The sequence below is a fragment of the Ornithorhynchus anatinus genome, chromosome 4 (genome assembly GCF_004115215.2).
Source record: "Ornithorhynchus anatinus isolate Pmale09 chromosome 4, mOrnAna1.pri.v4, whole genome shotgun sequence".
Taxonomy (NCBI): Eukaryota; Metazoa; Chordata; class Mammalia; order Monotremata; family Ornithorhynchidae; genus Ornithorhynchus; species Ornithorhynchus anatinus.
The window spans coordinates 81,270,463-81,288,763 of record NC_041731.1 but is presented as its reverse complement, the minus strand read 5'-3'; the positions used below and the strand labels follow the sequence as shown (position 1 = coordinate 81,288,763).

Sequence of the window (18,301 nt, the reverse complement as noted above, 5' to 3'; positions counted from 1 at the left end):
TTTGGCATCACAGTACTTAGCATCCTTAGGGACTAGGACATTAGGGAAGCAGCATGGCCTAGTTGATAGAGCTCAGGCCTGGGAGTCAAAAGGACCTGGGATTTAATCCCGGCTTCACCACCTGTCTACTGAATGACCTTGAGCAAGTCAGTTCACTTCTCTATGCCTCAGTTCCCTCATCTATAAAATGCAGTTTAAGACGGTGAGCCGTATGTAGGACATGGACTATGTCCAAGCTAAATAGCTTGTGTCTAGCTGAGAAGCAACATAGCATAGTATGAGAAACAACATAGTGTAGTGGAGAGCAAGGGCCTGGGAGTCAGAAGACCCAGGTCTTAATTCTGGCTCTGCCACTTGCCTGCTGTGTGACCTTGGGCAAGTCACTTTGCTTCTCTGCATCTTCAGTTGCCTCATCTGTAAAATGGGGATTAAGACTGTGAGCCCCATGAGGGACAGAGATTGTATGCAACCTGATTTGCTTGTCTCCACCCCAGTGCTTAGTACAGTGCTTGGCATATAGTAAGTGCTAAACAAATATTAAAATTATTATCATTATTATTATTTTTGACAGGGGAACCTCCTCCCCCTCAAGCTAACCAGCATGCAAATTAGCATGCTCTTTTTATGCCCATGGACCCCAAAACAAGCCTGATGATAGGGATAGCAGAACTGTCCAAAACTGAACTGATCTTCTCATCTAAACCCTCTCCTCCCAGTGACTTTCCCACTACTATTGACACCCCCTCATCCCTATCTCACAAGTCACAACCTTGGCATTCTCTTTAACTCATCTCTTTCCTTCACCCGCATATTCAGCCAGTCACCTGTCACTTCTACCTTCCTAACATATTTAGAATCTGCTCCTTCCTCTCTAACCACACTGTAACCATACCGGTCCAAGAAACTGCCATATCCTATTTCATCTACTGCATCAGCCTCATCCCTGATCTCCCTGCCTTCAGCCTATCCCCTCTCTAGTCCATACTTCCGCCTAGATCATTCTTCTAAAAAATAATTCTGTGCACATCTTCCCACTTCTCAAAAATCTCCAGTCATTGCCCATCTATCTCTACATCGAGCAGAAACTCCTCACCTCTGGCTTTAAGATACTCAATCGTTTCTCTCCCCCTACTTATCCTTGCTTCCATTTATTCATTCATTCATTCAGTTATATTTATTGAGCGCTTACTGTGTGAAAAGCAATGTACAACCCAGTTCTCATGTTACAATGCTTTTACACTAGCCTATTCACCATGCTTCGATTTCATTTCCCATGCCCTCCCTCCTGCTCTTTTATATCCTACAGGCCACCAATTTTCCCCTCTTCAAGGTCCTACTAAAATCGTGTAACCTCTAGGAAGATTTTCCTGACTAACCTCTCATCTCTCCACCCTATTCTCCCTCCCTTCTGCATCGACTAAGCACTTGCATCTCTTACCCCCTAAGCGCTTTGATAAATGCCCAATCCCAACCCCAGAGCACTTACTGACACAACATTATACTCCACTGCTTCCCCTACCTGTAATTTACTTTAATTGTCTTTCTAAACTCCCTAGATTATAAGCTCCTTGACGGCAGTGAGCATGTCTTCTACCTGTCCTGTAATCTCCTAGACACTGAGTACAGTACACTTTCAGCTCCTTGTGGGCAAGGAATGTGTCCATTATATTGTTCATTCAATCATATTTATTGAGTGCTTATTGTGTGCAGAGCACTGTACTAAGCACTTGGGAGAGTACATTGCAATAATAGACACATTCCCTGACAACGAGTGTTTGATGTTTCCAAGCACTTAATTCAGTGTTCTGCATGCAATAAGTGCTCAATAAATGATTGATTGCCCACACTATGTGTTCAATAGATGCCATCACTTGCTTGCTTGTTTGATTGAGTGTTATCTGGCAACAAGCCTAGAAGAAATGTAATGAATTGCCTCTTCTAGCTTCTTCATCAGATTTTCAGGAGAGTTTCTTTTGCGGAGGACTCAGGACTACATTGACTCATAGTCCTGAGTCCTACTCCTGACTGTAGTCAATACTCTACATTGTAAACTAGTAGTGGGCAGGCAATATGTCTGTTTCTTGTTGTATTGTACTTTCCCAAGCACTTAGTACAGTGCTCTGGACACAGTAAGTGCTCAATAAATACCACTGAATGAGTTTCCAGTACTCTACCAGTCTCGGCTATGGGAGGGAAAGTCAAGCAGAAGCTTACTCGTTCCATTCCTAGCTTGGCCAGTGGCTAGTGAGTGGAGGGCAATCTGCTACAAGTCAAAACTTACCTATGCTGGGCAGCAGCGGCATGGGAGAGAGCCGAGGGCAGAAACTCAAGTTTACTGGGCAGAAGGCGGCAATAGTAAACCACTTTCATATTTAGACCAAGAAACTATGGATACACTACCAGAATGATTACTGATGGAGAGTGGGGCGTTCTGGGAAGGATGTGTCCGTGGTGTCGCTATGGGTCGGAAACGACTCGACGGCATAAGACAAGACAAGATGAATAAGTTGAATGTAGTCAAGTGTTGTGCTTTCCAAGCCAAGTGAACACAGGCATTGGACTGCAGGGAGGAAGAGTCATGTATTTTCATGACTTGGAGGAGAATGACATTAGGCCATGTGAGTCAGTCATGCCACATGCCAGTGCCCATGAGAAGCTTTGCAGGCCTAGAGGTTCACTAATCATTCAACAAAGTTGTTTGAATCCTCTAACTTGGATGAGGTTTTTTATAAAGCCACTCATCTGCCCTGTGACTCTGTGTAAGTCACTTGACTTCTCTATGCCTCAGTTGCCTTGTCTGTAAAATGGGGATTGGGATTGTGAGCACCATCAGGAAATGGACTGTGTCCAAGTTGATTAGCTTGAATCTACCCCAGCACTTAGAACAGTGCCTGGCACATGATGAAGATGATGATGATAGTATTTAAGTGCTTACTATGTGCCAAGCACTATGCTAAGCGCTGGGGTAGATACAAGGTAATCAGGTTGTCCCATGTGGGGCTCACAGTCTTAATCCCCATTTTCCAGATGAGGGAACTGAGGCACAGAGAAGTGAAGTGACTTGCCCAAGGTTTTTTCCAGATGAGGGAACTGAGGCACAGAGAAGTGAAGTGACTTGCCCAAGGTTACACAGCAATTAGATCCCTCAACCTCTGACTCCCAAGCCTGTGTTCTTTCCACTAAGCCACGCTTAACAACCACCACAAAAACAACTTTGTACCAGCACCCGCTGGAAAACCACATTGTTTTTCCAATTTACTATTCCTATGGGTGGAGGGACTTTCTCCGTTAGACTGTTTTTTCACATGTTAAAATGTTATGGCAATCCCTTGCTGCTTTTAACCCCTTCTAACTATGCTATTTATATACATATAAATTATATATATATTTATGTATATATGCTATATCTACATCTGTACACATGGGAGGCATCTCACAGTCAGTAGTTTATTTTAGTCCATGAAGGACCATTAGATGCAAGCATTTTTAATTTAAACGTGCTTAAAGGGAGATTAACCTTCTTCAGGAGCATCATAGCATTTTAACATGAAGAAATTAGATACAAATACATTTGTATATATGCATGTTTCTATGTCTCTATGTACATGCAGCAGCCCTTCATCCTCAAAGGAAACAGCGTAGCCTAGTGGATAAAGCATGGGTCTGGGAATCAAGAGGACCTGGGTTCTAATCCGGGCTCCACCACTTGCTTGCTGCTCTGACCTGGGCAAATCACTTCATTTATCTATACCTCAGTTACTTCATCTGTAAAATGGGGATTGAGACCATGAGTCCAGATAGGACAGGGATTGTGTCCAACCAGAATTGCTTTTATCCACCCCAGCACTTATTACAGGGCCTGACAAATAGTAAGCACTTAACAAACACCATATTTATTATTAGTGGTAGTAGTATTAGTAATTATTAATAAGTAGTAGTAATTAATAATTACTAATTATTATTACTAATACTACTACTAATAATAATTATGGGTTACTGCCTGTGAGATCCTAGCTATGCATCTAAGAATTGCTGAAAAGACAAATATGTCACTGGCATGCTCTTCAGCACTTATATATGTGTAAGTAAGAATACTCTCTTGCTTTGTTGATGAGTTTCTCCCATACAGAGCCGGTAATTGTTAAGCACTTACTATGTGCCTGGCACTATTATAAGTGCTAGGGTAGATACAAGATAATCAGGTCATACACACTCCCTGTCCCATAATCTAAGTCAGAAGGATGAGGATCTAATCCCCATTTTACAGATGAGGTAACTGAGACACAGAGAAGTGAAATAATTTGCCCAAGGTCACACAGCAGGCGAGTGGTAGAGCCTGGATTAAAACCCATATCCTCTGACTTCCAGACCCATGCTCTATCCATTAGGCCACATTACTTCCCAGGCCCATGTTCTTTCTACTAGACCATGCTGCTTCTAGAAAAAATAATAAGAAATTCATTTATGTACTATAAACTCTCCCACTTAACATTGCTAAAATTAATCTTGGTTAGGGTAATTTAAAGCATAACATCATCACATTAAATGAGGAACTGAAATGAAGATTATGAGTTCTTTCAGGAGACTGCAGAAATAGAAAGGGACTGCAAAAATAGAAATGCATTCTGCAAACTGTGATAGTGGTTTTTCAACTTTACTGAAGAATTTGTTCCATTAGATTGATTAACAGCTTTCTTTTTGTCTTCTTAAAGTACCTTGCAGCAGACTAATTTTCTGAACACCTGTGCACTCCTCTATCCATCAGGGTCTTCTTCCTCAATCACTTTTATAAATTAATCTACTTTGAAAACTGATGCAGGATTTCTTAATCTCTAAAATTTAGCTGATGGTGGAGAGGCCTAATTTCTTCTTCACCTGCTTAACATATTTCAAGAGTAGCAGTATTGATGCATTGACTAGTCAAAGTTTGATGAGATCTTCATTGGGTGATTCCTCCAAATGAGGTGCTATTAATCAATGAAAAATACTGCTCCCCAAAAAAGATAATAATTCATTCATTCATTTAATAGTATATATGGAGCACTTACTGTGAATACAGCACTGCGTTAAGTGCTTGTAAAAGTACAATACTACAATAATCAGTGACATTCCCTTATAATTATGATATTTGTTAAGCACTTCCTTTGTGCCAGGTACTGTGCTAAACACTGGGGTGGTTATGAAATAATCACTTCAGACAGAGTCCCTATCCCAATGGGGGCTCACAGTTAAAGTAGGTAATCAGCTCCAGGGTCTACTCTGCATACTGAAAATCCATCACAAACTTTAGACAGAGAGCCACTAAACAGGGTGGTTGAACTTTTCCACAGGGTCAGGTATTAAACAACAAGGTGTGATCTTGGGGTGATTTTATTGAGGAGTGGCTTAACCTGGGGCAAGATATCAACAATACTGATGGATCTCTGGGTTTTATGTACTGGGTGGCTGTAACCTGGAGTGAGGTGTCAACAATAGAGATGCATCTCTGTGTTGTATATATCTCAGAATGGCTGTAACCTGAGGCATATGTCTTTCTCTATAAGATCTGTATCTCTTTCTATATCCACAGCACTTATCTTTATTTTATTTATTTATATTAATGACTCTCTCCCTCTTTAGAGTATAAGGTCATTGTGGGCAGGGAGCATGTCTACCAACTCTGTTAGAGTGAACTCTCCCAAGCGCTTAGTAGAGTGCTCTGCACACAGTAAGTGCTCAATAAATAAGATCGATCGATTGATTGGGAGGGCAGGGATCTGGGTGCCTCCTCCCCGCCTCAAATGCTTCTAATTTCCTATTCTCTAGCAGAGAGTGTGTGGCAGCGGGGGTTGGGGATGGGGAGAAGAAGCAAGAGCCTCTTCTCCTTCCCTCCTCTCCCTTGGGGATCTCCAAGCCACCCTGTGGTTTCTTGCCCCGAGAACATGCTAACACACGTACTGAAAACCCTTAAGCAATATAAGCTGCTTTACTTGTTTCCAATAAACTAACCCATTTACCATCTTGCTATTTTGAGCAGTTTCATCTTGGGATTCCTGTTTGCTCACCAGCCTCCATTTCTCCCTCAATTGCTCCTATTTCTGTAGGAGAGCTGGTGGGTCGGGGGCAGTGCAGCATAATGATTCTGGCCCTATCCCTCCCCTCAGCCTGTGTGCCAGAGGGACACAGATGTACTAACTGGCCCTGTAGGGGAAGTAGAGTCAACGCCCCTCCATTCCGATAGAGGTTTGTGCTTGGAAGATTGGAGAATGACTTGCCCTGATGGTTCCTTGAGGGACTAGCAAAGTTCAGAACCTAAAACGCTGGACTAGAGAGCAAGAAAGCTCACGGGAGTGAAGCCGATGCCAATATTTCCCAGTGCAATTTGGTTATTTGGCTAATCTGCACTGCCTGGAAGGAGGCCAGCCTCTTGAAATATTTTCTGTCTACGTGGTGGTAAGGTTACTCAGTCAGACATTCCTCCATCACCACCTAATGACTCATGAACTTGACTGGAGTCAAAGAAGCTTGACGTAAAATGGGTTCATTTGTAAGGTAACAGCCAATTGTCCAATTAAATTGGCTTCTTGCTTTTTCAAGGCTTCATGTCTGGGAAGAAAATATAAATTCAAAAACTGAGGCTTAGAAATCTCGTGGTAGGCAGACAAATGGTGCACAATTGTTCTAACATTTAGGATTTCTCAGCATTTCATCTGTCCGAACAAATAATATCCCTCCCTCTCTTTCAGAAATACATCTATCGAGCACATTTTATCTTACTTTCAAAATAATGCAAGTCTCTACTTCTTTCTGTTGATTAAGAGAAACACTACATTCAGACTGTGTTATTTCTGATGTCAGTTGGCTGATCCAGTCAAGAAGAATGCAAGGGATTTGAAAGACCACTGTTTGTCAGGTCACTGCTCTGTTTTAGTCTTCAGCCAAAACATTTCACTAGAGTTTAGTTCTTTTCACATGAATTTGCTGCTTTCATAAACCTGAAAACTAAAGAAAACTCATCCGTTGGGAAATGTGTCTACAGACTGTTTCTTCCAGGGTAAGTCTCCTCCCTCTCAGTGCCTGCCAACAGTGACAACTTCTCATGGCAAAGCATTCTTTCCATTGACCTAATCGAGTCAACAAAATGCAAATCGTTCAATTGATCAATGATCAATCGATCAATTTATTGAGCACTTATTGTATGCAGAGCACTGTACTAAGTGCTTGGCACAGTGCAAGAAAACAGATTTAGTAGACATGCCCCTGGCCATAGGGAGCTTTCAATCTAGAGGGCCAGGCGGAAAAGTTTGTTCCCCTTAAAATAAAAATCACCCCCTATCTCCTTTCTTATTTCTGACCCTTGCTACTTTCTTAAGCAGGTTCACCGAGCCTTAATTGCACCAGTTTCTCCTGCCCACCTTTATGTCCTATCAGTCGTCCCTTAAATAAAAATGTAGAATTTAAAACAATTCATTTCCCTCTCCGAGTCCTTGGCAACAATGCCTTTCACTTTTACATTTGTCAGTTCCTTAGTCCACATAATCCGGACACAGTCTTGGGAATCTGGCTACTAATTATTTTTCACATCCTACTAGGTAGCTGAATACCCCAGACAATCAGCATCAAGATGAGAATTAGAATTCCAGACCTCTGACTAGTGCCTTCTGTCTAACTCTCCCACCGCTCTTTTACAGTGAGTGCTTTGGATCGCAAACTGCAGAGACAAACCTATCGATTGATAATCCACTTCTGAACAATATACCTATCCGGAAATAAATCCAAGAACAATTAACCACACCACTCTAGCCCAAGTGTGCTTTGGTGAAGGTGGCAAGCCTATCTTGGAAGATCAACCTACAATGGGAGAATCCTCACTGTAGGTAAAAAGATCATGACATTAATATTTATCCCACAGTTGAGGCATCAAATCAGCAAAGTCTATTTTGGATCACAGATTAATCGCACATTTTAAAGGCAAGATTTTCCAAATGATTTTCCAAACCGACCGAGGCAGGCCCAGCTAGCCCACTGGATTCGAAACAGGATTTCTTACCTAAACTAAAGAGCACCAGGAATTTCAGACACACGAACTCTCGCAGGTCGAATTGCAGAGAACGGAGTTTTGCCACTAGCTCCTGGGCGTGGCTCATGAGGCTATTTAAGGTGGCCCCAGCCTGGGCGGCGATTACTGCATAATCCACCTGCAAGAGAGCATCGCGTGGAGAAGCAATGATCAGATCAAGCACAGTGACCAGTAGGCAATGTTCAGGAGATCTGGGAAAGCAGAATGTGTAAATTCGAACAAAAATGGGAGCATCAGTTTCTGATGGTGGCATCAGTTTATCTTTGAAAATATCACTACTTTTGGCCTTGATTAGATTTAAATAGTCCAATGCCGTGCCTCCCACTGGAGCATTTTCTTTTCCTCACTGAATCTCAGAATTCTTATGTATCTTGAGTCATCCCCAGGTGGCAAAATATTACATACCTGGATGAGAAGCGGAGATTAAAAAAGTGGAACCCAGTGTCATTTGCTATATCAGTTCTTGTTTAAAAACTGGGGTGGAAACCTATTGAAGTGATATGTACGGACAAAACCGTGTCTTTCTCCCAAGGCCACTATAGCCTTGCTATTAAGACCTTCTTTATTCCGCACAAGTTGTCGCTCTTGATTGGAAGACAGCATAAAATTTTCCATGGGGTGCCAGTTTAAGTTATTTCTTGACCTATAGAATCTCAATTGGCAAACAGAAGTAAAGCTGCTTCAGTAGATGTCAGTAATCATCCCAGCCCCTCTGCTGCATTGTACCATAATGGATAAGACCTAACAGAGATTTGGATCTATCTCCCCTTTCTACTATGAGCCCATTGTTGGGTAGGGATTGTCTCTGTTGCCGAATTGTACTTTCCAAGTGCTTAGTACACTGCTCTGCACACAGTATGTGCTCAATAAATACGATTGAATGAATAAATGAATTTGGGTCTCCCTCCTTTCTCCTCCTCCTCCTCTTCCTCCTCTCCCTCCTCCTCCTCCTCTTCCTCCTCCTCGAAAGCTCTCAGGCAACCAACTACTCATTCAGGTGCATTTAATATTTGCAGCAGCAGCAAATTTGTCTGGGAGGCAGGTCCTCATCTGCCACTCACCAGGAGTAGACTGTATTAAATTTTTATATTTATTGACATTTCATTACCATAATTGACTGCACTTGGTTCTCTAGAAGAAGGCACAGGGCTGCCTCCTAAGCAGGAGAACTGGTCCCTGGAGTAGAATTTGCAATTAAAAACAAGACAGAATGGATTTTTTTTTTATTGTGTAAATATGATGAGTTGAATTTTCAGGTTTAACTAGAGAATACTAGGTGTACAGGAGCCTTTTACAAGAGTGAGAAAAATTATGAGTCAGTGGAAAGACGACCCCCAAAGGTGTCAATCAGTTTATATAAAGTCAACTGCGCATGAAAAAGCACCAGTTAATGCCAGTTCGGGGAAGGCGTTTCCATTAAGAACCCTGTTGTCCGTTTTGCTTTGTCTGTATACTGATATCTGTCTGCAGAATTTAAGCCTGGAAACTATGAATGGCTGTTTTAGTTTATGATTCAGAAAATCCTAACAATTAGGCAGTGATAATATGTTATTATGATCATTGTTATTTATAGAGAGCTTTAAGTGTAAAAGGTTCAGGATGAAACAAGAGGACAGGTTTCTGTCCTGAAATTAATATGTCGAGGGCTCCGACCCCCAATTCTCACTCAGGGAGAGCTCTGTTTATAGAAACAGGATGATTGGCCTCTCACTTCTATTGAAAGGTTACATGAGACCACTGCTTCAGTGAAGACATCAGAGATGAAAAAAATACTGGAGGAATGCTTTATGAACAGATGAGAGATAAAGGGTTATCAGAAAAGGAAGTTGAATGGAGGGGGTGGAATATTTGAACGGGTAGACTTTGGTATAATGTTTCTTACATTAATATCATTTATTTGCAAAAGGTTAATATAGCTACATATTGCACCTTATAAGCCTTGTCAGAATAAGAACTTGCCAGCTGTTAAGGAGATGAAGACTGAGTATTTTTAAATAATAATCACTACCTAATGATTTAATTGTAATGATTAAAGTGTAATTATATGTGTATATATATGCCCAAGAAGTATCCTGCTGTAAATACACTGTTCACCGATTAGCCTATATGATAAAACCTGTGATTTATTTTATAAAATGGTTCACATTAACCCATTATTTCTGAAAGCCCTTAAAACCTTGTGTTTGTTAGGATTAATTTGTAGGAGACCATCATTAAAATGGCTATCAGACCATCAGTGATAATTAATTAAGTACATTTATTCATTTACTAGTTTATTAGGAATATCTTATATGCTTTTTAAATGGTCATTACCGCAGATTATTATTTTTAAATTGCATCAATATGAAGAGGGAGGTATACTAATTTAGCCCTGAAATCATAAGCACATCAAGCATATCTCAAATTTACTTTAATTATGAGCCTAATTATATTTGTATTGTTATTTCAGGGGCAAACTGACCTCGATTTTATATACTCAGTAAAATTCACTTATTGCCCTGGGTTAGACGTAATAATTGTGACATTAAATCTAAGGACAGTGAGGAAACACGTTTGTGCAAATCACATTCACGAAAGGAGAAAGAAGTTTTAACTAAATCACCTTTCACACTAAGAAGTGAACTTTTGATGACTTTGACATTGTAAAAGGTCTGTTGTTCCAAAGTAATTCACAGTAACAAACATAATGAATATGTTGCCAGTAGACCTTTCCCTTAGGATGATGTTAAAGTCATTGTTAATTAACTCTAATATGCAAATACCCAAACTGATAGCATTTTAAAGTACTATATTTCCTTTGAATCTCTCATTTTGACAGCACACTGTCATTTCTGGGCAAAATCTTATGACTGGTTTGTGTTTGAGGCTTGATATATATGAGCTTGTTATGGGCAAGGAACATACCTGCTAATTCTTTTGAACTGTGCTCTCTCAAGCGCTCAATACAGTGCCCTGGACATAATGAACACTCAATAAATACTTTTAATTGATTGATGAGTTGATTTCATTGTTTTTGATGCTTTCAATTAAGATTTTATGATTATTATTATTTCTAAGTACCTCAGTAGATAAAAGATAATCAGATCTGACGCAGCTCCTGTCCCACATGGGGCTCAGACTCTAAGTACAAGGGAGAACAGGCATTCCGATTTTACATAAGTGGTAACTGAGGCACAGCAAACTTAAGAGACTTGCCCAAAATCAGGTGAGTGGAGGAGCCGGGTTTAGGAGCCAGGGACTGTACTTTTTCCACAGGCTATGCTGCTTCCTGCCATTTCTGGAAGCTCTTCTTCGGCATTCCATAGGCACAAGCGATGCATTGATACCATAGTGAAGAGACAAGTGTTTTGTTGATCTAGGAATGGCCTTGAAGCTCTGGTATGAGGCAACACAGACTGAACTCTTATTAGCATTTGCACACTGCAGAACAAACCCAGTGCTGGCTTTTCTTTCTATTGGGTTTCTCATTAACCTCTCAGTTTTCATTTAATTTCATTTACTTCTCATCTCCTCGATTCTGCCTGAGCTAAATTTGGGGTGAAGGCAGAGGGTCTTGCCATCTTGCCCAGGGGCTGAGGGGGAAGCTAGTCTATGAAAGCCTGTGGAAGGAGAGGCAGGATGCTGACAAGAATACCCAGGCATGGGACCTGGCCCTTCTCCCATTGGTTTGGTGTCTTGTTCATTCATTCAATTTATTCAATAGTATTTACTGAGTGCTTACTATGTGCAGAGCACTGTACTAAGCACTTGGAATGTACAATTCGGCAACAGAGACCATCCCTGCCCACTAACGGGCTCACAGCCTCTTGTTGGTTAAGCTATGGAGTTGAGAGAAGAGATCTGTAGAACTGGGCACGCTGTCATTGACCTTCCTGCCCGTTCATCCTTAAGGTCTCCGAACCCGCTGATGCTGCCCTTTTTATGGCTATTGCCTCTCCATTTTTGCTGCTGTGATTCTCCCCGTGGCTGCTACGATCTACAAGGCCCGTTTTCACATCCTGGAAAATCCTGTTGCTATGCCAAAAGGAGCTATGCTTCTCTGCTGTACTAAGGGAAGCCTTCTTGGAGGAGGGTCACGGGGCAGGGTCTTGGATGCAAAGATTTTAGATTTCCTGTTGTTATTCTTAGGAAGAATCCATATGCATCTAGCGATATTGAAATATGAATTAGAAAATACTCAAAATCCTGAAAAAAGTAGCCCTAATCCTATAAGACATCATGACAGGAGAGACGATTTAATGAAACAAACTCACACTTTGAAATGTCTGACTTAAGGTTCCACTTCTAATGATTTTCTTTCAAGAGTATTGCTGGATTTAGTGAATGTTCCGGCCTGAAGATTGTGTGGCACACTGAATGACACAGCAATATCTCCTCCAATGCACTGGGAAATTTTCACTGGGGAAAGAGTGTGGCCTAGTGGAGAGAGCACAGGCCTGGGAGTTAAAGGACCTGGGTTCTAATCTCACCTCCACCACTTGTCTGCAGTGTGACCTTGGGTAAACCACTTAACTTTTCTGGGCCTCCGTTAACTCATCTGTAGAAAGGGGGATGAAGACTGTGAGCCCTACGTGGGACAACCTGATTACCTTGTGTCTACCCCAGCTCTTAGAACAGTGCGTGGTATTAGCTTTTAACTAATACCATCATTATTATTACTATTATTATTATTATTACTGTCCTTGTCTCTTAAACTGTTTTCATGTTTTATTGTTTCATTGCATCTGTGTCTATTTCCAATCCTCTCCCCTACCTTTATTCCTAGATTGTGAGCCCCTGGAGAGACAGGGTCTGTGTCTCATTTCCACTTATATATTTAGCATTTAGTACAGTGCTCTGCACACAGTAATTTAACGATTACTACTTCTACTATTACCACTACTGACGCTGCACATCAAGAGTTTCTCAGAGCTGTGAAAATGTAGTTTAACTCCTGTTTCTAGATTTCTTGTGGCATCCCCCAGATAGAGCATGAGCCTGGGAGTCAGAGGACCTGAGTTCTGATCCCTGGTCTGCAACTTGTCAGCTGTGTGACTTTGGATGAGTCACTTCTCTGGGCTTCAGTTAGCTCATCTGTAAAATGGGGATTAAGACTGTGAGCCCCACCGGGGGACAGGGACCGTATCCAACCTGATTAGCTTGTATAATAATAATGGTGGTATTTATTAAGCGCTTACTATGTGCCAAGCACTGTTGTAAGCACTGGGGGAGATACAAAGTAATCAGGTTGTCCCACATGGGGCTCACACTCTTATTCCCCATTTTGCAGATGAGGGAACTAAGGCACAGAGAAGTTAAGTGACTTGCCCAAGGTCACAAAGCAGACAAGTGGCGGAGCCGGGATTAGAACCGAGGGCCTCTAACTCCCAAGCCCATGCCCTTTCCACTGAGCCACGCTGCTTCTCGGTGTATCTACCTCAGTGCTTAGTACAGTGCCTAAGAGATCTGTGCCTAAGAAGATCTCTACAGATGAGATCTTCTCATCTGTAGAGAAGCAGCGTGGCTCAGTGGAAAGAGCATGGGCTTTGGAGTCAGAGTTCATGAGTTCGAATCCCAGCTCTGCCACTTGTCGGCTGTGTGACTGTGGGCAAGTCACTTAACTTCTCTGTGCCTCAGTTCCCTCATCTGTAAAATGGGGATTAAGACTGTGAGCCCCACGTGGGACAACCTGATTCCCCTATGTCTACCCCAGCGCTTAGAACAGTGCTCGGCATATAGTAAGCGCTTAACAAACACCAACATTATTATTAGTGCCTGACCCTATAAGCTCATTGTGGGCAGGGAATATGTCTGTTTGTTATTACCGTACTCTCCCCAAGCACTTAATACACTGCTCTGCACACAGTATATGCTCAATAAATACGACTAATTGAATGAATGAATGAATGAAGAAGCTGCACCGACAGCATCAGACCATGCATGGGAGCTGGGTTTGTAATCAATCAGTGGTATTTATTGAGCACTTACAGTTTGCTGAGCACTGTAGTAATCGCTTGGCAGTGTACAATACAATAGATTTGGTAGATGCAGTTCCTTCCCACAAGAATATTACGGTCTATGGGACCGTTGGGAGAGACAGACATTAAAGTAGATTAGGGAGAGGAGAGATAAGTAGAGTACTTATGTAAGTATTGTGGAACTGAGGTGAATATCACAGTGCTTAAGGCATACAACCAAGAGCATTTTGATGCTGAAGGGAGGGCGGAGAGAGGGAATAAGGGGCTTAGCCTGGGAAGGCCTCTTGGAGGAGGTGTGATTTTAGGAAGGTTTTGAAGGTTAAAGGGGGGGGGAGTGATTGATTGTCATATAGAGAAGCAGCATTAGAGAAGCAGTGTTGCTCAGTGGAAAGAGCACAGGCTGGGGAGTCCGAGGTCATGGGTTCAAATCCTGGCTCCGCCGCTTGTCAGCTGTGTGACTTTGGGCAAGTCACTTCACTTCTCTGTGCCTCAGTTACCTCATCTGTAAAATGGGGATGAATACTGTGACCCCCACATGGGACAACCTGAGCATCTTGTATCCTCCCCAGAACTTAGAACAGTGCTTTGCACATAATAAACACTTAACAAATGCCATTATTTTTAATTTTATTTAAATTAAATTATTTTAATTTGAAAGGGGAGGGAGTTCCAGACCTGAGGGAAGACCTGGACAAGGGGTCGATGACGGGGTGGACAAGTAATCAGTTTGGGTAATAGAATGATTTCCAGTGCAGGATACAGTCATTCTTTGCCACAAATACATGTATTGCACCCTTCCAAGCTGATCTCCCCACCTGCCAACTTTATTGCAGTACCTAAGCGTTTAGTACAGTGCTCTGTACAAAGTTAGTGCTCAATAAATACCATTGATTGACTTCATTTCTTTTATCCTAACCACTGCCAAATGGAAAGAAATTAGACAGCCCTTTTTCCCTGTTTTCCTCTGCTAGCTCAACCCCAACATTTGTTGTGACTTCTCCTCTCTCCTCCTCCTTGTTCTCAGTCCTCCATATTCAATTTACCTTGGCTTATGTTTCGATATAACCAAAATGACATGGCTTTCGATTTGACTAAAATTATTTCCTTCTTTCCTAATCAACTCTCTCGGTGACTTTGGGTTCTCTATTCAGCTCAATCGGACTTATCGAACACTGAAACTAAGAGGTTTTGTAAAAATGGAATTTCAAAAGCTGTCAGAAAGCTGTGGGACAGTGGGATAGTTAGATTGGGGAGTGAGTGGGGAGCTGAGATTGCAGTAACACTTTATCGAAACCGGCAATAAATCCTGGCTCTCTCCTTTTCCCAACTTGTCACCCGAGAATCTAAGTCTCAAGATTCCCAAATTTTCATTCATTCATTCAATAGTATTTATTGAGTGCTTACTATGCGCAGAGCACTGTACTAAGCGCTTGGAATGTACAAATTGGTAACAGATAGAGACAGTCCTTGCCTTTTGATGGGCTTACAGTCTAATTGGGGGAGACAGACAGACAAGAACAATGGCAATAAAAATAAATAGAATCAGGGTGATGTACATCTCATTAACAAAATAAATAGGGTAATGAAGATATATACAGTTGAGCGGACGAGTACAGTGCTGAGGGGATGGGACGGGAGAGGGGGAGGAGAAGAGGGAAAGGGGGGAGAAGAGAGTTTAGCTGCGGAGAGGTGAAGGGTGGGGTAGAGGGAGCAGAGGGAAAGCGGGAGCTCAGTCTGGGAAGGCCTCTTGGAGGAGGTGAGCTTTAAGTAGGGTGTTTAGGCAATAACGGTACAGACACGACATTTCCCTGGCATCACTGTCTCAGGGCACAATACTGCTGAATCTCAGCAAAGACAAAGAAAAATTGTATAGTGATTTAGACAGGCACCTGCAGCGGTTCCCAAATCTGACCATGAGAGTTTATAAAACATGGTAGATAACGATGCTGAAACATGGAAAATGTTATCAGACCATCCGGAATCGGAGAGCTAAAAACAACAATCTAGTTCTGCTCTGAGAGTGAGCCAAACATCAGCTCATACTTTCAAACAACCTCTTCCACCATCTCTGCCCCGCCCCCAATTACACTATCATCCAGCAAAAGGCCTGAGAGCTATCTATTGATTGCTGCAGCCATAGAGCCAAATGCCAAGCTGACTATCGTCTGACATGCTCCAAATCCAAGCAATATAATTCAAACCAGCAAGAAGGCTCAAGATCATTATCTGGGAGATTAGAGTCTCCTCCCAGGAACTTTGGGAGGTCATAATTGATCAATCATCTTTATTGAGCACTTACTGTGTGCAGAGCACTGTACTAAGCACTTAGGAGAGTGACGTAGAGCAATAAAGCAGACACATTCCCTGCCCACAGTGAATAATAACTGTGGTATTTATTAAGCACTTACTATGCAGCACTTAGAACAGCCTTAGAACAGTGCTCAGTGCTTAGAACAGTGCTCTGCACATAGTAAGTGCTTAACAAATACCAACATTATTATTATGTGCCAAGCATTAAGGTCCACCAGTCATTCTGAAGCTGTTGGATGCCGACAACTTACTCTAAAGATGCACACGAGAAGAAATGCACGTGATTCTGAACTACTTCTCAGTGTTGGCATGGTGCTATGGCCTGATTAAATCCTAAAGAAAACTGAGATTATGTACCCTTCTTCCCCTGAAGAACTTTATGCACAATAGAATATTTTAACTACCAGTATGAACCTTAATGCTGTCTCCAAGCAGTACCATGTCCAGTGAGGCTCATGGAGGCAAAGAAACAGAAAATCAAATTGCAAAAATCAGTCTTCCGGAGATTGATGGACAAAATGTTCATCAACTTCAATCGACTGTATTTATTGAGCACTCATGGTGTTCAGAACACTGTACTAAATGCTCGGGAGAGTACAATATAATAGAGTTGGAAGGTATGTAACCTGCCCACATTGGGTTTACAGTGTAGCGGGGGAGAGAGGCATTAATATAAATAAATAAATTATAGTTATGCACAAAGTACTGTGGGGCTGAGATTGGGGTGGTTAAATGGAGCAAATCCAAGAGTAATGGTGATGCAGAAGGGAGTGGGAGAAGAGGAAATGAAAGTTTAGTCGGGGAAGGCCTCTTGGAGAAGATGTGCTATCTTATTTCCAAGCTCTAAAAGTCTAGGTTCTGGTTATGCAGGTTCTTGGTTAAAATGACTTACTGAATTTGTTGAGAGCTTACTGTGTAGGGGGGGATTTGTTCTGGGCTCTGAAGAAAAACCCAAAGATGATAACTCAGACACCATCCCTGGCCCCTGAGGATTACAGTCTAAACAATTTCACCTAGTTTTCCTACAGTGTGGGGTGTGTGTTCTTGAAAGACCTTGAAGGAAATCTGTTTTTGTATCACTCTCCCTTTTCATGGGCACATATGATTTCTGCTGACATCATGGCTCGCTTTATAATAATCGTGGTATTTGATAAGTGCCTTCTAGGTACCGGGCACGACTAAGCGCTCAGCTGGACACAAGCAAATCAAGACTCCCTAATGACATTTTTGCCCAGACACCTAATAATAATTGCAGAATGTAAGTGCTTACTATGTGCGCCAAGCTCTTTACTAAGCTTTGGGGTAGATGCAAGATGATCAGGTCAGACACAGTCCGGGTCCTGCAAGGGGCTCGCTGTCTAAGGGGAAGGGAGAACAGTTTGCAGAGAGGGAAATGAGGCACAGAGAAGTTAAGTGACTTTCCCAAGGTCACACAGCAGGCAAAGTGGTGGAGCTGAGATTACAGCTCAGGTCCCCTGATTCCCAGTGAAAATTACGTGCTATGGCAAAATTGAGTGCGCTTGCTTATATCCAAATTGCTTCCTGCAAGAGAGCTGGCAAAGAAGGCAGAAAAATGCCTGATAATCATTAAATATAATTGCTATCTTTCCCCAGGGCATGATAACAGGTCAGTGATGGATCTTAGAAGAAATTGAGCTTCCCATCAGTTCAGGTTCCCAGTCCAGAGCACCTCTCCACCCACCTCTGAAAGGAATAACCTGGCAAAGATTAACCCGGTGCCATCCTAAAGCCACCCCAGAAAGGTGCTCAGAGTGGACTTTACCCCACAAGATACTTTTTAATGGTATTTGGTAAGCATTTACTTTGTGCCAGGCACTATACTAAGCTCTGGGGTAGATACGAGCTAATCAGATTGGACCTAGTCCATGTCCCACTGTGGTCTTAAGTAACTGAGGCACAGAGAAGTAAAGTGACTTGCCCAAGGTCACAAAGCAGACATGTGGAAGAACTAGGA

The 18,301-nt window shown here is 42.1% G+C and overlaps 1 protein-coding gene across 2 annotated transcripts in view; it reads right to left on the bottom strand.

The window, feature by feature from the left end:
* NR5A2 (nuclear receptor subfamily 5 group A member 2) overlaps window positions 1-18,301 on the bottom strand; it is a 163,078-nt gene that overhangs the window by 65,537 nt on the left and 79,240 nt on the right. For both annotated transcript variants that reach the window (XM_007663920.4, XM_029063619.1), the window contains exon 7: window positions 8,030-8,177. In XM_007663920.4, coding sequence (XP_007662110.2) covers window positions 8,030-8,177 — 148 coding nt within the window. The remainder of the gene's footprint in view (window positions 1-8,029; window positions 8,178-18,301) is intronic.